Source organism: Gallus gallus, chromosome 5, assembly GCF_016699485.2.
Source record: "Gallus gallus isolate bGalGal1 chromosome 5, bGalGal1.mat.broiler.GRCg7b, whole genome shotgun sequence".
In the NCBI taxonomy this organism is placed as follows: Eukaryota; Metazoa; Chordata; class Aves; order Galliformes; family Phasianidae; genus Gallus; species Gallus gallus.
Genome location: NC_052536.1, coordinates 53,775,872 through 53,798,339, shown reverse-complemented (window position 1 = coordinate 53,798,339; position 22,468 = coordinate 53,775,872). Strand labels below are relative to the sequence as shown.

The 22,468-nt window shown below is 43.2% G+C and overlaps 1 protein-coding gene across 3 annotated transcripts in view; it reads left to right on the top strand.

Annotated features, from left to right (window-relative positions):
* MNAT1 (MNAT1, CDK activating kinase assembly factor) overlaps positions 1-22,468 on the top strand; it is a 115,158-nt gene that overhangs the window by 86,692 nt on the left and 5,998 nt on the right. Inside the window, exon 8 of one of the 3 annotated variants that reach the window (XM_046942456.1) lies at positions 12,050-12,128. The exons of the other annotated variants lie outside the window; for them this stretch is intronic. Within the exon in view, the coding sequence (XP_046798412.1) occupies positions 12,050-12,113 (64 nt within the window). The 3' untranslated portion in view covers positions 12,114-12,128. Of the gene's footprint in view, positions 1-12,049; positions 12,129-22,468 lie in introns of those variants that run through there. 3 annotated transcript variants of the gene reach the window in all.

Below are 22,468 nucleotides of genomic sequence, written 5' to 3'. Positions count from 1 at the left end.
AAATTACCAAGACGGTCAGAAAAACAGACCTCCAGAAGAGGAAAATAAAGTCAGAAATAATGTATTTTCTTGACTCTTAATGCTGATGAACATAGTTGTAATGCAGTATTCCAAACGAAAATGTTTGCTCAAGCATCAAATGGCTAAAAAAAAAAAGATTAATTACAAGTTTTCTGAAATGGCAGAGAGCAACACGAGGGAGATGCGTCAAGATTCAAGCAGCATTTCAAGCTGTTGCTCATGATTCTTCTTTAACCTCCCTACAGATAGCTTTGTTCCAGCATTATTCTTGACGAGAGATGTCAACAATGTTTAAAGTTTATCTGAAGTGTGCAAAGAAGTTGGAGTAAAGAGTGTCTTCCCAGAGGAGGATGCCACTAGCCAAAGTCAGTAATCTCATTCATTAAATTGATTCTGTGCATATAACTGATTTCACACCCAATATTCTTCATTTTTTTTCTGCTTTCCTTTGAAGAAAAATGAAATGCAGGTCTTACAGACCCATACAAACTGGGGAGTCTTAGTTTGTATCTCCCTTCATTGCAGGAGTTTTTGCATCTGTTCACTAATTTCAGTCAGTGCAATGGCAGAAATTTCAAGGGTAAATAGGCTCGAGGCTGCTGCGTGAAAAGAGGTGTTGGATCTGGGAGGTGACCCTAAAAGGGCATCTGCTGACAAAAAAAGCTGCATGGTAAGTTTAGAACTTATTGGACATCCAGGAAGTTGCATGGGAATGAGACACCCCATAAATGTCCTGCCTGCTGAAGAACAGCTTCAGTCAGAGCTTGCAAGCACCCGTGGGAGCGAACTGTTGGAAGTCAGGCTGCATGAGTCGTGGTGCTTATGGCACTTCTTAAAAAGAAGGGAGAGGAAAACTGAAGCTCTTTGGATCTTTGGAATTGGAAGCTGTCCAAGGACAGGTAAAAGGTTATTAGTTCAGATGTATTTTGTATTTGGAGATTTGTATGTTGGGGCAGGGGGCAGAAGAGGAGCCCAAGGCTTTGAAAAACCAACAGCCAACCAAAAAACTCACAGCTGTTCTTAGCTTTGTGTTTCAGATACCTTTAATTCACCATGGGCACTGATGACGTGCGGTGCTTTGAATTCGGAGTCTCTTAAATGCCAGTGTTCGCAGCATGGGGATATAATCAATGGGAACTCAAAATATTAGTTATTTATAAACATCTACTGCTTTAATTCCAAATCACAGCAGATGATCACATTAGCCTACGTGTTCCGTGAGTGAAATGATACTCGGTTACCTGACACCTACTCGTGTGCTGTGTTACCCAGAAATCTCACTGGTGATGCCAAAGTTGGCTCATGGCTGTGGTGATTTGCCTTGACCAGTAGACTCCACAACGTGGCCAGGGAGGGTTTGCCTTGAGCCCTGAGCATACAGCAATCTTCTGAAGACTGGTGGTACTTAACATACAGCTCCAGAAGTGCTTGTTAACTCAGCATTTTTGAAAATGAGCTTTTTCTTTTTCTCTCTAGGGTTAAGGTCATGCTCTGTGGCTTTTGTGTGTGTGTGGGGCTGCTGACAGTGGGTTGAGGAAAGTACCTGCAATTAAGGTGGTTGGCTGGAGTTTATATATACACATTTAGGAGCTGATTTTCATCATTCTGTTTTTTGAAGCTTTGGTCATAGTAAGCTGAGATCTGTTCTAAGTAAACAAACCGTGCAGTGTCAGGCTTCCAGAAAGAGCTGAGTTGTTCACTTCTCATTCTTCAAAACTGAGGCATTCAAGTTAGGCCATGTTTCTAATAACGAAACAGCGGTTTGAACATAATCATCCTTCACAGATGAACTATTGCTCAGGCTTGAAGGTAACACCACCCTATTTTCGTTTCTCTACCTAACTGGTATTAAATGTAAAAGCATAAATCCTTTCCAGTGGGAGAGGAGAAGGGGAGATGGTTTTCATTTGGCATAATTTCCTGTGAGACGTAGTTCTAAACAAGGCCCATATTTACACAAGACAATACAGTTTTACATGTACTGGTGTATCCAGCACATTTTAAAATTGTTTAGCCAGCCCCAGGTATTTAATACTTTCACAATAAATGTGTTTAATAAAAGTAGATGAAGTTTGAAATAATTTTTGAATAATTTTACAGTAGAAACACCAGTTAAATCAACTCCATTGCAGTAATAAATGTCACAAAAACAATTAATTATACATGCTTGCCGCTGCAAAATCAATTGTGTAACTGTTCTTTTAAAACTGACTTTTACATTACTAAATCCTAAACACTACACTTCTGTAACTTGTCAGAATCAGGTTTTGGTTAATAGATATTTTCAGTGATGTAATGGGAACTTCTGGCATGGAGTCAGAATATAATGGACTGTGATTAATGTTTTAATAAGCACTTTTCTTCTACTTATGATGCAGCAGCGAAATGGTTTCCTGCTTAGATTGATAGAACAGCAGGTGTGCGTACTTGTTTTTTCCTTAAGAATAAGTTTTTCAGTTCCTCTGCTTGAAAATATTTAATGTTTTTCCTCGAGTCAAACTCCGCTCCTTTGGGTTTTTTGTTTGTTTTAAATCCAGCTGATATTTGTCATCTGGAAGTGGAGGGTGCCTTGGAAACATTTTTGGTACTTTGAACGATTGCTTTACAAAAGAGGAAGCTCACTTGTTTTAACCAGTTTTGATATATTGATATTCTCTTCACTGAAAGGATTTGTTTAGAAATAGTGTTGGAGTAATTCAAAAGTGTGTGAGAACCAAGTATGGTGTTGAAAATATTAGCAGGTTAGATTTATTATTGAAGCTGACATAATGTGCATGCTACATGCTTGGTTACTTTTGCATTGGAAGGGTTTGTGTTTTTCTGTATCTTAAATATTTCTGTTAAAAAAAAGTCAATTTTAGTCATTCTTTGTGATGACCCATCTGTACAGATTTGTCAATACAGCTTTTTTTTGCTAGGAATTCAGAGTCCTGATGGAACAGCAGTGTTTCCTCTAGGCCAGGTGAGCATGTTCCCTGTGCTTTAAATGCCTTCCAGATACCAGGTGGTGGTTGTTGTTTGGCTGTTACCCCTGTGCACAGCACAGAGCACAAGGACTGCCTTCTGTTGGGTTTGAAGTAGTCTGTTCTTCCCTTCTCCTCTACCCTTGCAGTTAGTTGGTGACAATATGCAGCTATTTGAGAGGCACAGGATGGCTACCTGGGATTTGTCAGCTACCTAAAGGGCAACCAGGTCAGGCTGCTGTTGGTGACAGCCCTGAATAGCTTCTGTCCTAAATCACACCATGGCTGTGGCTATTGGCAGCACTTTATGATGCCAGATAGGCAGGGATGATGAGAGATGGCTAATCCTTTGCTCCTTGCCTCCTAATACCTCTTCAGCTTCCCAAGTGCAGATATATTGGCAAGGTAGCTCTGGGGCCATGCTGCAGAGAGCTGTGCTAAGGCTGTGCTAGGAAGAAGGGGCAGTGACTTTTCATTCACAGAATCATAGAATGGCTTGGGTTGGAAGGGACCTCAAGGATCATGAAGCTCCAACCCCCCTGCCACAAGCAGGGCCCTCACCTCCATATCTAATATTAGACCAGACTGCCCAGCCTGGCCTTGAACACCTCTAGGGACGGGGCATCCACAACCTCTCTGGACTTCTCCAGAGGGGCAGGGTGTCCCTCCTGGGTAGGGGGCTGGGAAATGCTCATAGCAGGGAGAGATGTTGGCTGGTAGCAAGGCATGTACCTGTGCTGGGGAGTCAGGAGAAGGAGTCGTCCTTGGAGGTCTGATTCTAAAGCTGCCCAGACATGGATCTTGGGTATTTGTGGCTTTAGTTCCTTAGGCTTGGCTCCAGGCAGCACTGATTTCTCATTTCAAAATGACAGGTGAACCTTACTGGAAGGGCAGAAAAGGAGCTGTGGTCCTGGCTCTAGAACAGCGACTCTTTTTTCTGCCGTCTGTTGACATTGGTTGGGATTCAAGATAAGAGATAGTTTATCCATCTTTTCATTCCCCACTCCACTCTTGGGAATCTTGTTGATTGCTTTATTATTAGGAGCGTCAATCTACATTATAATTTTTCTATCAGCTTTGGAAAAAATGTGGATATTAGCATATTCATGTTTTTAGTATTTACTGAGAATTTCCCAGTGAGCCTCTATACATTGGTTTTACGCCAGCTTTGCACACTGGGGTAGCATCTGTCTTGAATAAAGTATTTGCATTTCCTCTTCTTGCTACCACTGCATTTTAGTTCTCCCTTAAAAAAAAAAAAGATTCAGAGGTGACTGCTGGCTGCTATCTTTATTTCCTGATACTCTTCCAGAAGTCATGAGGAAATGCTCATGAATAAGGCCAAAATAAATCTACACTTCTTCTCCCCTTCCTGTCATTAGAAGCTTCCCTCTCTCCTCCTCCTCTTTTCACATTTAGGCCTTGATCGATTGGGCAGACTTCATTGCTCTGTGGTCATTGATTCTGTTAATTGCCAAAAAATATTCCGAAAATGAGAGAGGAGATCTGCGCTCTGAGGGCCATCTCAAAAGTTGGAAGTGGAAAGGCTCTGCTGTTCCAGACTCTTCAGCGCACCGTTAATTTTGGAGTGAAAAGCCCTACAGATACTGCGAGCAATCTGAAACAAGGGAAGAAAATGTTGCCGTTATTTTTTCTTATTCCATGCTGTAGGTGCGTCCTGCTCTTTTATTTTCTCACCAGAAGAGAAGCAAACCCATTAAGTGTTGTGGAGAAGGTGAAAGTAAAATACAACAGTTTGCTTTCAAGTCTACTGTGGATGAGAGGGCACTCTGCCTAGAGGAGTCCAGGCTGTAGGAGCCTCCTTGATCTTCTGGCTTTTGAGTAAAGTAGTCATCAAAATGACTCCTTTACAAAATGGCTGTTCACTGGGGTGAGAGGTTGGCCAAGTTACTGGGGATGGGGGAGCTGTTGCGGCTGGTTGACTTTCCCACATTTCAAGGCAGAAATGTTGTAAAACCAACTGGAGCTATCTGTGCTCAGAGCAGCTGCCCACCCGTACTGTGGTAGCTGGTTTTGGATGCTGAGACTTCTAGTTCAGAATCTGCCCCTCTTAAGAAAATCAATATTTTTTAATACTGTTTTTATCCCCTTAGAAAAATGATTTATGAATGAAGCTAAATTTGTGGAGAGGTAGGTACTATTCCATACTTTCCTCGTGCACTTGTGCACCTCTTGTGTCAGTGGGAATGGTGGTGGAACGCTGCTGTTTATTTCAGATATCAGACTGTGCCCAGCAGCCCTGCTCAGGAGTGGCAGTGACACCAGAGGCTCTGCACCAGGCCTCAGGAGAGCTGATTTCACCACTGTATTCCTCTTTGTAAGCTTGAGAAGGTTACCAAGGTCAAATCTTCTCTAAAAGCTAGTTGCATGCCTGAGCTCCTTATGGGCTGTCCTTTGACTTTCCCACTGGTTCTTTGGCACATTATCTGCAAAGCTGGAAAACTTGCTTTGGAATATCAGTGTTAGGCACAGGGAAGTGCTAATTACAGTAGAGGAGACCACATAAGCTGCAATGACTGAGTGGAGGTGGTAACACAGGCTACTGGTATTTTCAAAGAGTAGTACATACTGTATTTTGGACTGCTTTGAAGGATGGTTAGTTGCAACAAACCCCAGAATTTTGTTGATTCGTGACTTATATTTTGTTTTTATTCAGCATTTTTTGCCTTTTCTGAGGGCTCCCGCAGCTGAAACAGCACAGCCTTGCCACACAGCAGTTTCAGCTGAGTCTGGTGTTTGAAATGGCAACACTGCTAAATGTTTGTGACTTGGTTTTAGTAGAGCATTTTTGCTGCCAATTTCCTTAAGAAAGCAGAAACAATATGTAAAGCAAGAAATACAAATAAAGGAGAGGTTTTAAAATACTTTTGATGTTTAAAAAAACCACAGCAGAACAAAGAAAAAAAAAACAAAAAACAAAAAACCCCAACATGCTAAACAAAAATGGTTCAGAAGACATGCTAAATTTAGCAAACTTCTTTTGGAGTAATAGGAAAAATAGTGATATGCAGTAATAGGAAAATAACATCTAAATAAACATGTACTCCTGGATTCCCATCACCTCCTTTCGTTTCCACTTTCTTCCAACCCACATCTAAATTCCCTGATTACCTTTTCTATTAATGAGTTGTTACCAAAAGCTTTGCTTTTCCTCTGGCCAAGGGTTTGGATGCTACTGGTGGAGCAGCTACCACGTGGAGGGGGGAGCAGAGGGGCAGGGAGAGCTCTCCAAAAGGCTCCACTTCCTGGCAAAGTGCTGCCGAAACTGCAGTGTCACTGTTGATTTCCCACAAGAGGAGAGCTGACCTCGGGGCATCAAGAATAACTGCCTTGGGAGCGTGCTCTGTGTGCTGAGAAAAGCTATAATTCCTGCTGGTATTACTTTATATATAGAAATGTGTGTAGGTGCACATATGTGCATGTGTATATCATTTTACATATCCAAAATAATAACTCATTGCCATTACTGCTGCTGCATTATTAGGTGTTTCTGTAGGCATGTCAGTGCATTAACTGTTTTAGCAGCCACAGATTAAGGTAGGTGTCTTGCCCCAGAAGAGAGAAGCTAACACTTACTGTAGAACTTCATACAGAAGAACAGTTTGAGCACTGAATAGACAAAGGTTACATTTTCTGGGGCAGCTAATTGAATGAGGAGTCTGTCTTGCTGGTTTTAATGAACTTGAGGCTCTGGCTTGATTTGAAAAACATACGAGCTAAGGGTAATGAGACCAGAGGATGAAAGGTGTTGGAGACGTGGTGTTGGTATAAAAGGATGTGCTGGTGCATGGGGCTGAGCGTGCTGTTTGGGAAGGTACTTGCAGAGCAGCAAAGGCAGTGGAGTAGACGGGCCATGCTGGGAGAGGGATCAGATCTGCTCCTGTCACAGATTCCTGTATAACTTTTGTTAAATCAGGTAGGCCAACATCTTCAAAGGTAACTGAGCACTAAATACATTTGGATTTTGGCTTCAGTCCTCATGTAAATCTATCTCCCTTTACCTCCCTATGCTTAGCACTACTTTGTATGTGTACCCACGTCCTAGGCTGCAGGAATAACTGGAGCTCAGGTTTTGTAAGTTGGCCACTGTTACCTCTGTTGTTTCCAGTATTCATTCATTTACGTACAGCTGTGTCTTGCGTGCCCTGTGTTCGTTACTCCTAGCTGCATGACCTGTGCTGTTAACATGTCTCTGGTTGGAAGAAGTCAGGAAGTGCTGTGGACTAGTCTGAAGAATTCATCTATTTTCTCAGCCCCCTCAGATTTTGTGACAGCTGCACATGTTACAAGCAGTGATTTTTAGATTGTCTTTCAAATAGTAGATGAAAGCTGTTGAGTATCACTGAGATAAAACGAGATCCCTGCAGGGAAAATACCTCATCAGATGATGAATCCCCATTCACACTTATTTTTTGTGATCTATTGGTGTAAGCTGCGCTTAAATCTATTTTGGTGTAGCAACTACAAAATAATTTTGAATGTGGTACTTTGTAGAAACCTAAAGGTGAGCTTGATCTTTCCTCTTTGTTGAGGCAAGTCACTGAGAGATGTGTTAGATTGTGGGGGGAAGAAATCGGAGAGCTGTGTCGGCTAAACAAACACATAGGTCAGTGTGGAACACGTTCAGCAGCAGTGCATTAAATGAAGTCAGAGCTTTTACACTCTGGTGGAGTTGAAGGACAGTAACTCCAATGTGAAAAGATTACGATATCAGGAAGATGACTCACAGCATTGAAATCTTAGTATATCTTTTTTTTTCCTTCAGGAAAACACCTTAAAGCACTTATTATTTTTATTTATTTTTATTTTTTTAAGTGAGGAATTTGCATAGAAACAGTTTTAATCCCTCTGAAGAGTTACAGAGAAACTGTCTAGAACTGCAGTCATGGTAAAGTGCGGGGGCTGTGTTTGAGACAGCTTCCAGAGCAGCTTGGAGCACAGGCATGGCCAGACTGTGTTGGATACCAGAGGTGGTCTGGAAGAGCCAGCTCTGCTTTTGCTGTGTGTGTTTTCCTTCTCCATGGCTCCAGCTAGCAGAACTGATGTAGTATGAGAAATTCTTCATCATTAACGGGATTGAGAGCCAACATCACATTAGCCTATAGTGGATTTGTGCGCCAAACTATTACTTAAGCCTTTGAAAACCTCCTTAGCTTGTCCTGCTGATGGGAGAAATCAGTATGGTCCTGTGCTCTCTTCCCTTAAATCACGTTAGCAAGCTGTCAGATGTGATGGACTATGCTGGCCTGACCAACCTGCTGGAAATCACTACTTTCCTTCTGCAAGTAAAGTGACTGTATTCAGCCCTTTTTCTCATCACGGTGTCAGAGTGGTTTTGGTGAATAGAACACCACTTTTTGCTGCAGAATAAATCCAAGTGACCGTTTTCCTTCTGTTCCACTCTGGGGCTTCAGAGCTGAGACATGGGGATCCACAGAGCCCCTGACTCTGCCTCTCATTCTGCTGTGTATTCATTATGTTTTAACTGAAGAAGCGCATTAAGCACACGGTATGTGTTATTTTTCTGTGCTCTTCTGCCTTTAAGTAGGAGGTCTATGCATTGATATATGACAAACACTGGGGCTAAAGGGAAATAAGCCCAAGCAAGAATTGTAGGGACAACAGAACGTGATGAGATCTGGCAGCTGTTCTAATAATGCCAAAGTTTGGCATGATGTAAACGCATAAAGCACTAATATTTTTGTGTAGTCTTAAAAACAAACTTGGCTGTAACATCCAGCGTGCATACAAATGTAAGTGCACCTGTTTGTGACTGTGTTAAAGCAGCAAGCCACACAGTTTCTTTAATTTCTCCTCAGTAATGAGGTTTTATATCTCAGTGATATGAGAAATTAAGCACTCCAAGAGCACGAAGTGAGAAAATTATTTCAGATCACCTTATTTGACTTTGCACAGGTGCTTATGATAATAATTGAAGACTAAAGGATTTTCATAACGAAATGGCAAATTGCATTAATAAGTTAAAATGAGCTCAAGTACAAAGATGTACTGTATTTCAATATTTTAGAGGAACATATCCTATTAATTTAGTAATCACTCACCTCTTGTCTTGCAGCTTTTTGAGTTAATGTAGCCAGGGAACTCCCCTTCAAAGCACAGTAATTTCTTTAGAACCCGTTTGATCTGTCAAGTAGGTGTAGAAGTTTGTGTCAGACCCAAAAAGACAGCAGATTCAGCTCTGACAGGCTGTACAAATACAGCAGAGGTAATTGACTTAGCCAGGGGAGAAAATTCTTCCTCCCAATTATGTCAAGTACCGGACAGCCTTTCAGAGGTGGAAAGAGAAACATGCCTAAAGGACAATACTGGCATAGTCCTTTACTAGTAGTGCTTTCTATATGCTTTTTTTATTATTATTTAGGCATTGAGGGATAAAATAATAAAATCAACCACCTCAACTGCATCTTTGTTCTGGAGTTCTCAGTTCTCATATATCCATTGCCTGTCTGTGGCCCTGTGATTTCCTGCCTGAGGTGTGAAGACAAACTTTGAGGATGCTCTGTGAAGCAGTGAAGTCCTAGACTTTGTATTCTGCTGGGTTTTGGTTGTTGTTCTTCTCTTTGACTTCATGCTGGTATGATTTAAACCTCTTCAGTGTCTACAGATTTCTGTCGCATTTTAAGTTTTTAGTATTCAGATGGCAAAGGAGCTAGGACTGGGCTTCTTATTTTGTTCTTGAATCCCTGGTCTGGACTACAGTCTGTGTCATACCTGAAGCTTTGCAATTTTTCTGTTCCAGCAGCATGGGATTCTTTTGCAGAAATTTCCTGCCAATGGAGGAGGAGCTAGCAAGGCTGCCATAGTAGGGGTTATTGTTTGAGGAATATGACTCTGTTCTCTCCACTCTGACACCTTTTCTTCCCATAATTCAGTTTTTTGAGAAAGGAAACCTGAGGCAAGTTTTTCCACTGCAACTCGTGATAAGTGATACTGCCAAGAAATGATAATGGCAATAAGGAGGGATTGAGGTATGTGACTTTCTATTCTGTATCACCTCCTTCTGCGATTGTGATGCAGACAGATAATGGTGATGGGCAGCATATACTCATGCATGTTTATGCACGCTTACATCTATGTACAAACACACAGCACATCCAACAGGATATCTGCAGAACTATTAAAAGGCTCTGTGTCTCTCTGATATATTATAGCTCGTGTTGTCAGAGTGGGTGACCAGACTGCATTCCGTCTCTCCACTGAGTACTACAGGTGGCTGCATGCTGCCGCAGAACAAAGATAAAATTGTTGTAGGAGTTAAGGTTTTCACAGGCTGGGAAGGTACGTGACTGTCTACTCTGTGAGCTTTCTGTCCACTGGACAGATTCCTTCCTGGCTGCAGGAGCCCTTTAGGTCATCAGGGCCGAAAGCAGTCACATTCACTAAAGCTGCAGGGTGATGAGTGTTCTTCTGAGATTGCTGGGAGATCTGATTATTATTGCACTTTGAGGTCTTTTTGTTTTGTTTTTGGTTATTTATTTTTTGCTTTATAAATGTGCCCAGGAGTATTCAATGCAAGCCCATGGTACTCGACACCACACAGCCGTTGAAAGGTGTGTGGAGGAGCATTCCGTGCTGCAAACTCTCTAGAGGTGGAGGTTGCCATCTTTAAAAGAAGGAAATGAAACAACACACATAAGTAACAAACTGCTCTGATTAGCTCCTTCTTTCTCCTGCCCTTGACTCTCTTCTTGCTAAATGTGGCAATGCTATCAAAACATTACATTCTTCTGGCTTTTCCATGTCAGTGCACCCGTTCCAGTCCTTTCAGTGGAACTCCATTCAGTTTGTGGATTCCAGTATTTCCTCGTTCTTGCAGCTGGTTTTGCTTCCTTAAAAACAAAAACAGAGATATTTTCAGATTGACGCAGTATTGATGGCAGTCCCGTTTGGTTAAACTTGAGGCTAGTTTACACAAGTTGGTGATGAAATTTCATGTGACGCTCTTTTGGACATCAGGCACTCATTATTTCTAAATGCATTATATGAGAAACTTTATTCTGCCACTAAATGTACTTCTATGAAAACAAACTCCTCAATATAGGTCATTTAGATCTGAAGTCATGGTAAGTTTGTTTTTTTCACGCTTCTTGGAATATGCTTTCATTTTAGCTAAACAACGTTCTATTTAAGGTATAAATTCAAGAATAATTTTTCTAGTTGTGGCAGCAAATGCTGTAACACTGTACACATCCAATATTTATTTTCAGTAATAAACTGGCTATAATCCTAGATCTTGAATGCGGCTTTCTTGTTGCTGTCATCTCAAGTGAAGGTGAAGGAAGTCTGTTTTTCCTTCTTTAAAAGTGATAAAAGCCAGCAGATGCCTGTTTAGAAGTAGAGGTAGTTCATGTCCCCATTAACACAGCACTCTCATTTAACCTACATCAAATTCCAAATTGGAACTAATTAAACCAATTCAATCTATTTCCCAAGTGCAAGAGGGGGATGGGAACACTGAGTTATCACAGACTTAAGGCACCTTCACCTGAGGAGAGATTAAGGGTGCTGGGATAGCTCAAGGTGGAGAAGAGAAAGCCTGGGGGGAACTTGACAGTGTGTATAAGTACCTGATGGATGGCAGGGAGCTGGGAGAACAGTCAGACTCTTCTCAGTGGGCGCCACTAAGAAGACCAGAGGCAGTGAGAGCAAACTGAAGTAGAAGGAATGCCATTAAAACACAAGGAAAGGGAAGGGGAAAGGAATGTTTTTATTGTGAAGGAGATGAAACACTGGAACAGGTTACTGAGAGAGATGGTGAAGCCTTCCTCCTTGGAGATCTTCCTTGCCCTGAACAGGCTGATGTGCCTTGCAGCCTCAGTGCTCCTCTGCTTCTATGGCCTTTCCGTCCATCTCCTCTGCCCTCTGCGTGAAACAGTGATAAAATTTCACCAAACCTCAGCATCGAGGTATGTAAAATATCTCTCTCTATAAAAAAGAGAGTATTTCAATCATATCAAAGACTTCTAAACCGGAATCTACCTGAAAGTGTCTGTCAGCATTACGTTCTTAGTTACTTTTTGCAGAGGCCTCAGTGGTTGTCTGTGGAAGTTCACCCACCAGTTTCTGAAGTGGTGTTGTGGATGTTAGTCACCATCAGCTGTGGCCTCGCTAGTGAGAAACCAGTGGAGTTGCACTGCGGGGAGGAATGGTGAGTGATACAGCTGAGTCAACCTGAGATTTCAGAGAGATAGCACAGTTTTAAATTGGCTTTTTGTTCATATACCACAATCAGTTTTATACTTTCCCTACTGGGTTTGAACATTCCCAGAATCAAAAAGTGAACTTGGATTTTATCATGTGGGCAGGTAATTATACAGTTGGCTTGTCTGTTGCAAAGTAAATTGTGTTTGCTGCTTTGTAGCAAGAAGCGATGGTGTTTGTTGTGCCTTGATCTCTGTAAAGTGATGAGATCACACCTAGATGAAGCACTAACAGGTTTTTCCTTCAGTTTTTTTATTTGACTTGATGTAAAAGGAAGAAGGAAAAATGGAATTGAATGCAAGCTTATTGTGATAATTAATTTCAGTCGACAATTAGCGTGTTCTTCAAAGTTGCTGTACAGGACTTGGTATCGAAATGAGATATTAGCTGATTACTTTGTTAGTTTTGACTGAAAATTAAAATTTCAACTTCTAACTATGGGGCAAATTGTGTTTCCAAGACGAATAATACAGAGCACTGACCTCCTTTTCAGAACTAATTCCCTTCATTGGTGTATTTGCCTGCATGTCTTGATTCCCCTTCTGGTTACTGCCTCAACAGATGTGGGAAGGAGGGTACTTGTTCCCTGAAGGTTGCCTTAAAACAGTCCTTGTTTGTGTGATACTCAATGAATTAAGTATTTCCATACACCATAAAACTTTATCTCAAAGAAAGCCTTGAGAAGTTAAAATAATGGTAAATATTCTGTAGCCTAACTCTTGCAAGGGCTAAATAGCCTGGCCTTGATCCAGGAAGGCACTTAACAATGTGCTTAACTTTAAGCGCATTGAATATTCTTACTGGTATGAGTGAAAAATCAATGGCACTGCTCACATGCTTAAAATAAGACATGTGCTTAAGTGTCTTTCTGGATCTCAGCCAGGGCGTTCGATGTGCGAGATGTGCTGAACTCTAATTGTGGGCAAGAGCTGGTAGTGTTTCATTTTGCTTGTCTTGTGTGTTTCTGAAGAATTCATTGATATTGTCTGTGTTTATTTTAATTGGCCTCCATTTCCCATCTAAGCCCTACCAACTCCAAAGCACTGGGAGTAAAATAGATGTGCAACTTAGGGTTGTCAAACAGCTTGTCAGGGATAGTACTTAGGCTGTATATATTGCTATCAAGCAGGAACTGAACTTCAGAAAAGCTGGGAAAAGATGAGGTGAAACATGATTGTTTTCTTTGGTAGCCAAGGTTTTAATATAGGAAAGAAGATGAAGAGGAGAGAGTAGAAGGGATGGTGACACATCGCACCTTTTCAGTTAACATAGTTGCTTCTTAGAAAACATTAAAGAATGCAGACAGATGCATTAATAATCTGCTGGCAGGGCTGTAGCCTTGGCAAGTAGGCTTTCCTACCTACTATTGGTTTTCCTGACTTTCAGGCAGCAATTTCCAATGGGTGGCTTGATCTTTTACCCTCCAAATGGGCCATCAGATGAGTTGTCACAGCCAAAGTAATTTTTACTTTCTAACCAATCCTTCCTGTTTTTTCAACAGCATCTTTTACTGCTTACATGACAATTTCCACTGCTGACAAGTGTGAATGATAAAATACACTATATTTAAACACCAAGAGCCTCTATGTCTAGAGGTGCAAAATAACCCACTGCAGTGCTACCAAGCTCTTTCTTCATTGGCATCAGCTACTCCTGCAGGATCTGCTCCTCGAGCGCTGTAAATCTGGGAAGTTACTGGTTGGCAAGTGTAGAAGCAGTGGAGCCACAGTGATTTGGAAGAAATCTTTGCTCTCAGCTCTTACTTACTGTCAAAGGAAATAGTGTAATTTTCCCCACATCTTTTTGTTTTTGAACACCTAGGCTTTGCCTGGTTTTCACTTTTTCTTTCTGTGTTCAGAGCTTCCTGCTCACATCTCACGTTGATGTTTGCTTTCTTTTCTATCCAGGTTGCTAGAGCCCACAGTAAATTCTTCTTCATTCACTGCCTTTGAGTTGTGGTTGCTGTTATTTCTTCACTCGCCTTTTGAACCAGAAACTGAACGTTTTGTTTCCATATTTAGACTACATGAAAGAAACTTTGAGCAGATAATAAAAAAGTGGCCAGAGCAGAAGAAAATGAAGCATGAGCATTTTTCAAAGGACAAATACATAACAGTAAAAGAAACTAGTCATACTGTGAAAGATCGTATGTAATTACAAAAATATCTTCTAAAATGCTTCCCCATGAATGAACAGCTGCCATTTTTAGGAGACCTCCTTAGCACTGAGTCTGGAGCAGTTTGCATGATTTTTGTAGGCTGTTGGTTTCTCAGCTGTGGCAGTGTGCTTGCTGTCATAATCCAAGCTTGGCTTCAGGTTATTTTGCACAGTAACCGTGTATGTTTTTATTGTGTTGTTCTTGTGACCATTTCTGTCTCTTAAACTGTCAATTTTTCTTTTACTTATGTGAAATCTGAACAGAATTGTCTGTCAGTTACGGAATTTCCCCTCACTAAAAAAGATGCAATTTATAGTTCAAGTGCAGACAGTCTACCCAGGTCCAGGAGTAGCCAACGGTCTTAAGTCAATGAGTGGATCTGTTTGCAGGTGTCTCTAATGTGACAGAGGCTTCTGCCACCTAGTGTTAATGTGAGTTCTTTCCTCAGCAAGGTACCACCAGATAATTTATGACATACCATTATTTATGAATGATAATCCCCCCCTGCCCCACACACACAATTGCAAAGCACTCCTGCAAGCATCTAAAGGTGCAGTTTCTTCACCAGAGGGTTTCAGAATCAATTCAATCAGTGCGCACAACTTCTTTGATATGTTTACTGAAGATACAGTTTGCACGGTGGGTCAAATTGCTGTACAAATAATCCATGGAGAATTTCAGTAACTTTGAATGTCTCTCATGTGCAACAACTCTGCTAGCACTTTTCTTCCCCCAGGTAAAGCTGGTGGATTCTGCCTAAATCACTGCTCTCCTGCTTTGATGTCTGTACTCCTGCTGGTTCAAGAAATTGTAGTAAACTTTCTGAAAGTAGCTGCAGAGTATAAAAATTAATTTAACAGAAATTGTGTAGACTCACTGTCTTTTTTAGAGGAGTAAAATGAGAATCTCCCATCATCATGTTTTTTCCCTGTAGAAATTCTACTGGGGCACAATGGAGGGAGACAATAAAATCCAGAGAATTACACCCAGATTTCACAATAGAAACATTAAACTTAGAATAGAAAAAGAGGCTGAATAATGTTTTGTACTCAGGCCAAAGAATAACAGCTCCTACACTGTGTTGACAGAAGTTGATCAGAAGAGGCAAGCCAAGGAGAGCGTACTGCCTCTGATAAATGAGAACTGAGAACTGACTTCAATAGACATGGAGAAGGCTGAGGTACCTAACATGTAATTTGCCTCAGTATTCACTGGCATTCAGACTTCCCATGCCTCTCATGTCCCTGAACCTGTAGTCTGGGGTTGGAGGAGCAGTATCATTCTCACTGTAAGACTAGAGCATGTCCTAGACCACCTCATGAGACTGAATCATAGAATGGTTTGGGTTGGAAGGAGCCTTTAAGGTCATCCAGTTCCAACCTCCTGCTGTAGGCAGGGACACCTCCCTCTAGACCAAGTTGCTCACAGCCCCATCCAGCCTGGCCTTGAATGCTTCCAGGGAGAGGGCATCCACAGCCTCACTGGGCAACGTGTTCCAGTATCTCACCTCCCTCACAATAAAGAATTTCTTCCTATTATCTAGTCTAAATCTACCCTCTTCCATTATAAAACCATTTCCCCTCATCTTATTGCTACCTGCTCTTATAAAAGGTCCCCCCCTCAGCTTTCCTATATGCCCCCTTCATGTACAGGAATGCCGCTATAAAGTTTCTTTGGAGCCATCTCTTCTTCAGGCTGAAAAGCCCTGGCTCTCTCAGTCTGTCCGTGTAGGAGAGATGCTCCACCCCTCTGATCGTCTTCACGGCCCTCCTCTGGACCCACTCCAACAACTCTGTCTCCTTCTTGTGTTGGAGGCTCCAGAACTGGACACAGTACTCCAGGTGGGGTCTCATGAGAGCAGAGTAGAGGCAGAATCACCTCCCTTGACCTGCTGGGCTCAGCGGTCTCTTTGCAGGTGGTTGTTTGAGAGCTCAGCCAAAAGGGTGCACGTGGCTTAAGCAGATGCTTGTAACTGTTGGCCCAGCCACGTTTCACAGGATAAGCCCCCACTCTTAGCTGCTGCCTTCCTCTCTTTTCTACCTCCCACCTCTTCCAGGCCTTCCTGAGGAACTAATGTCATTATGGCTAGGAGCTGTAAACTTGATCCTCACCGTCAGTTTGAAGTGCTGACCTGATCAACTGCACCCAGAACACAAAGACACAAAGAGCCTAATGCATCTGAGCATTAGTCAGCTGTGATATCAGGCAGGCTGTTGTTTTCACCTTGTTTTGACCTGAGCAGTTTCAAATTCTTGAAGCAGTATCATTCAACCTAGTGGATTTTTGCTTTTGACATATACGTTTTTTAAATACTGCCTAGAGAAAATAACTCTGGGTTATTTTTTAGCTTGCTCTGTGCTTGTAGTTACTCATTCAAGATAATTATTAGGTTTGGCTGCTTACTTATCTGATCAGTATCAGTGGTTAGAAAAGCCTCTAGAAATTCTTGTGCATCTTGTACTGTTTTGCTTCTGAGTCATCTTAAACTGGAAGTGGCATAGAGCACAAATGCATTGTGTTCTGTTGGGATGGAGGATTCTGCATCACAGCGAAAGCAGAGCAGCTGACCTGGGGAGACGGTGTTTTCAAGGTTGAGATTGTACACATCTTTTGCTTTGTTCAGATGATTTTGTTCCCCATCAGAGGTGGTTTCTGCAAATCCTGCAGCTGGGTAAATGCATTTTCTGTGTCACTTTCGTGCACTTCAGTCCTTTATGCTGATGGGAAGAAAGCAATGCTTTTTAAATCCTCCAAGTCCATCCGCAAAAGATAGCAAAAACGGAGGGGAAAAGTTGCAGTACGTCCCGTCCTCTTCCTGGAGGTGGTGGAGGCTGCTCGGAAAGGGTTCCAGTTTGCTTCATAGCTGCATAATTTGCATGGGGCTGGTTTGTTAGGAATCTCTTTCATGTCTCCTGCTCAAAAAGCAACGCGGTTCATCAGTATGGATTGCTGGCCGTGCACTGGGGGATTTATGGTATGCGGTGGGGTGTGAGGAAGTTGGAGAAAATGCAGAGAGTGAGGAACAGCGGGGAATTCTGATCCTTAAAGAAGAATATGTATATCCAAAAGGGACTTTCAGAATAAAAGTTGCGTTCTCTCTTCTTGCCTGCAGAGGAGATGCTGTTTTCCAGGAGCTGAACCCAGGGAAATGTCCCCCTGGTTACAGGGAAGGTGCGGTGATGTCTTTTAGGCTGAACTTACTCTGTCCCTAAAAGATAGGTCTGTGAGAACAGCCCTGGCTCAGGTAGCAGACAATGCTTAGCTTCTTCAGAGTGATAATAGTTACTTAAAGATATGCATGCTCTTCTGGTGCCCTTTGTCCTAAGCGCAGCCTGCAGAAGGAAAGCACGGTTTGAGGGCAAGGGGAAATCTAAAGATGGAGCCATGCCGAAACGTTTCCACAATGCGTTGAAGCAAGTGACTTTGGAGTTATGGATGCGGTGGCTTATTGGTGCTTTTAGCCTTTAAATGGGAAAATATGAAATTATAGCTGAGAAAAGTCCCTACATTCAATGACATTCTTCCCAGGGTCAAGTATGAGCGGAGCCTGACTTAGTCATAGACTAAATGTAGCTGCAGTTCAGCAGTCCCAGGGTGAAATCCATACCAGCCATGCAGAGCGAGCGCTTTGCTGGATTCCAGCTGGGACTGCAGTGTCCTTGTTACGCGGCGAGGTTGCTCAAGGGTGTCAAACTGCTTACTTGCAGTTGTTGGAGGAGTTTCTGCATTGGCTGATTGATTTACTGGATCTGGAAGTTCAGACCTGGAAACCTGAGCGAGGGAGAATGCCTGGGTGGTGGTGGAGGGGCCGGGTGTTGAGAGGACAGACAGCTGGCAAGTGACCTCGGGGGGATGACAGATGGGGGACCAGGTGCCCCTCCGAGCCCTCCTCACCGCTCCGCTTGCGAGGGCACGGCCTGCGGAAGTGGCTCGCGCTGAGGGAAGGCTTCCTGTGAGCAAGATAACCCTTTCTGGAAATAAACATTAACCATTTGTTCCCCGTTAGGTATGCAGGGGTGATGAATCCAGGCGGCTGCTTGGGAAAGGATTTAAGCAGAAAAATCGGTTCAGCCAGAAGGAAAAATGACTCATCCAAATATTTGGTGGTGGTTGGGTGTGTGTTTTGGGGATGGCGTTTGGATGCTGGAAGCAACGCGTGGTGCCAGGATGTGTGGTGAGCAACAAGGAGCAAAGTGTTTGCACAGCATCATCAGTGCAGGTTTGTGACCGGCGTCTGTGAGCCATTATAAACGACTGAGAGTGTTACAGGGAGGGATGTGGGTGTAAGGGAGCCCCCGAGCCATTAAAGGAGAAGTCGGCATGTCACTTCCAAACAAAAAGAGACTGGGAAGCCTTTAGTTTTCCTCCACGCAGAGGCTTAATGTGTTTGCAGGTTCTGCTTTCCATTTCCCATTTTTATTTTAAAACACCGTGTGCCAACATGAGGAGAACGGCAGAATAATGGCTGTCCTGGATTTGCCCTGTAGCAGCACGGCAATCTGTAAGCCATGCCGTGCTGGGAATACGGCCCTTTCTCTCAGTTTGGTAATTGATGGCTGTGGGGTACTCTGCCTGCTTCAGGCTTTTTGGTTGTTTGTTTTTAATTTAGAAGAAAAAACAAACGGCAGCGTGACCTCTATCAGTGCTTTAGCTTTTGAAAGCACTTTCAAGATTTCCTGCATAGGCTCAGATGCCCAAGTTTACCACAGAGACAGGAATGTGCTAGCTTGCAATGCTATTTACATTTCCTAGGGGTAAAACAGTGCTATACCTTGTCTGAAGTGAGGCTGTCCAGTCACATATTAAGAGAACCTGATTAAATGTGACATTTGGTTATTATCAGAGTAATTACGGTGACATCCGTGGTGCATTCTGTGCTCACATGAAATGCAGAATGGTTTTGTCAAACACGCTCTGGATTTACATACGTGAATTCCTGAATGTAAATCTCTGACTCGTGTAACTCCTCGCTGGAATATGAGGTTAATTGTGCTTTAACATTTTTAACACGCCGTCTACAGGTGTAATTGGATTTGTGGTTCCTGTGAAAGTGAGACCAGATCAGCCTGCGCTGCTTAAGGGTGTTATGTCCCATGCCAAAGTGCTGAAAGTCTACATATAGTCTTTATGGCTGCAGTACTTGATGGCTGCAGTCTTTGTCCACGTGAAATGGTGATGCTGAAGCTGCTGCCTTTGGGGCAGGACCCTGCGGTGGGACTGCGGGTCTTTAAAAACAGCTGTAGCAGCAGCACCTGCAGCAGCCAGAATGATTTGAGATAGCCTTTCCTCCGTTCCGTCCCCGCTAACTGTAGTTGCTTTCCAGTGGAAATGTTTGTTATCTGGAGAGGCTGGATTTCATGGCAAAAAGAGGAAGTGTTCAGGGAAAATGATGTGGGAACATTTGATTCTGTTCTCTTCCCCCCTGCCATGCAGTCGTGTCGGGATGCCTGAAAGAGGCTGCCTGCTTTGACTCTGTATCCTGGAATCCAGAGACATTTCTGCTGCAAGGTTCCCAGTTGTACTCACCGATGTCATAGATAATTTGTAATAAAATCCCTGATAGAGGTCATTGGATGTCTCTTACACTTTATATGAGTGCTTCACCATTAAATGAGGAAACAGTTTATGTGAAACATCAAATTAAAGTGCCTTAGTTCCTATGTTAAACACTCCAGAGATCCTTTTATAGGCCCAGCAGCAGCTTCCTGGTGAGGAGGAGGAGCAGTGAGCTCTGTGGACCTGCTGCTGGGTGCTGCAGGGCTGGCTGATGCAGCAGGGCACGCGTGGATTTGGGGTCTGAAATGTCTGCCCTTGGATCCAAGGGGGGGAAAGGAGCGTAGGCAAAGAGTGTGGAATAGCTCAGTGTGGATTTGTAGGCTTTGCCTTTCCCACCTGTGTCCAGTGGCAGACCCCAGTGCTGTCTGTGTTAGCTGAGCTGTGCTGTGGCACACCTGTTGCATTCTAAAGAACTCTTTTACCACCTGCTGTTAATGTGCAACTCCACATTACAAAACACAGACAGCGTTTGTAGCACGTTACCATTTAGAAAAAGCAGATGGAAGATGATCAAGTGAATCACTAGGGGTCCTGGATTTCTTCTGTTGATTTGGTAGGTTGGATTTTTTTGGCATCTCTACTAGGAAGAGCTACTTCTGTAGAACAGACTTTTCAGTCTGGTAGACCGAAACTCCAAAGTGTGTTTTCATAATGGAGGTTTAACAAATGGCAGTGCAGTGGAGCCAATAGGTATCTGATTCTGAGGGGTTTGTTGCAAGATGAGGACTCTGATTTTTCCTTGTTATAGAAGTTGGTTGGAGTTTCTTTCCTAGAGTAAAGGGAGAAAAATACTAAATCATCTCAGTATAGATAGGTTTATTTCAGAGCAGTTCATAAAATCGCTAAGGTTGAAAAAGACCACAAAGATGCCCATGCCCACCCCACCCCACCATTCCCACTGCCCACGTCCCTCAGTGCCACATCTCCACTGTTCTGGAGCACCTCCATGGATGGTGACCCCACCGCTCCCTGGGCAGCTGTGCCACTGCATCACCACTCTTTCTGAGAAGAAATTTTTCTTCATATCCAACCTGAACCTCCCCTGACTGAAACTGAGACCATCATCTCTTGTCCTGTCATTAGTTATTCAGAGGAGTCCATTGAAATGTCATCAGGGGAACCAGAAGGTCTGTCTGCAATTCAAGCATTGCATTCAGCAGTAAATTTTGTTGACTTCAGCTCCTAAAGAGGAGAATCACTTCTGCTTTCTCCCTGTTGGAGGCTCAGTGGTGGCCTTACAGACAGCCAGGAACAAGGCTGCTACACCTGGTCACGTTCTAGCCTGGATGAGAGGAGGCACAGCTGAGCCACAAGGAGCAGGTGACAGCTCTGCAGCAGTCTCAGGGGCATAGCCACTGTGGATGGGCTGAGCCAGCTCATGGCATGGAAAAGACAATGACTGTCATGTTCCTTTCTTTGTGCTGGGTCTGGCGCTCATCTGACGCTGTGGTAAGCAATTTCAGCTCCCTCAGAAAACTAGCTTAGGTAAACAGTGTTATTAATAATCAACAACCACACCAACTTAGCGAGCTGACCCTGAACTGGTGGAGCTGCTGTCTGCAAATGGGATTGCAGTCTTGCTGAGGTTTCCTGGTATTTATGGTAGCTCAGTGTTGTCTGTGACTGTTTTTTTTCTGCAGCCAAATTTGTATTGTGGCATTGAGGTGGACCTTTCCTTGTACCCCTGTGATACGGGCTGCATTTGGTCTTGCCCTGTCGCAAGACTAACAGGTGACATAATCTGGTTAAGAATACATTTTTTAATATCTGCCTTGGAATCTGTCCTATTTGGACCTCGTTGCACTTAGCAGATTTTAGACATTCACACTGATGGTTGCAGTGGTGTAAACAGAGCTATCCAGAGGCACTGAGAAACAGCAACAAGCCATTGGCTTTTGCAGCCGGGGGCTGCCTGCCTGCTCACTGGTGCCTGTAGCAAACCCCACACCACAGTAATTCACTGTCCATCTTACTGTCTTCGTAGTCACATTCCAATTGAAGTAATTAAAACTGTTACACCGCATTGATCGACCCAGTGTCATCTTGGATCCTGGAGGCAGCCCAGGACCTACCCCTTTCTGGTGAACAGTTTTCCCGATTCAGCTCTACAAGAGATTTCTCCCTTTTGGTCCTTGTTGTCCTGGGGGGGTCAAGGAGAAGAGCAGCTGATGGAAGCCTGACCCTGGGCATGGTGCAAGGCCTGCAGCAGGGATGGAGCTGGGCCTGCAAGGAGTCAATGGTTGCCTTACAGCTGGGTTGTATGTTGCAGCAGGCTGTGTACAGGCTGGATTTTTGGACACCAGTGATAGCTTGTTTGTTTATAATATCTGAATGTAGTGGCAGTGTCCAAAGAGTGTCTGTTAAAATAGATGAAAGATTGCTTTCTGACTTGTGAGGACTTGGGATCAGGCCTACAGTGAGTCTGTGCATGGTTGAACTGCAATTCCAGGCTGCTTTTCTGATCACCAGCCTTGCAGGTTGTGTTCTTGTCCTCGGACATTACAATCTCTGAGATAGGGAGTACAAA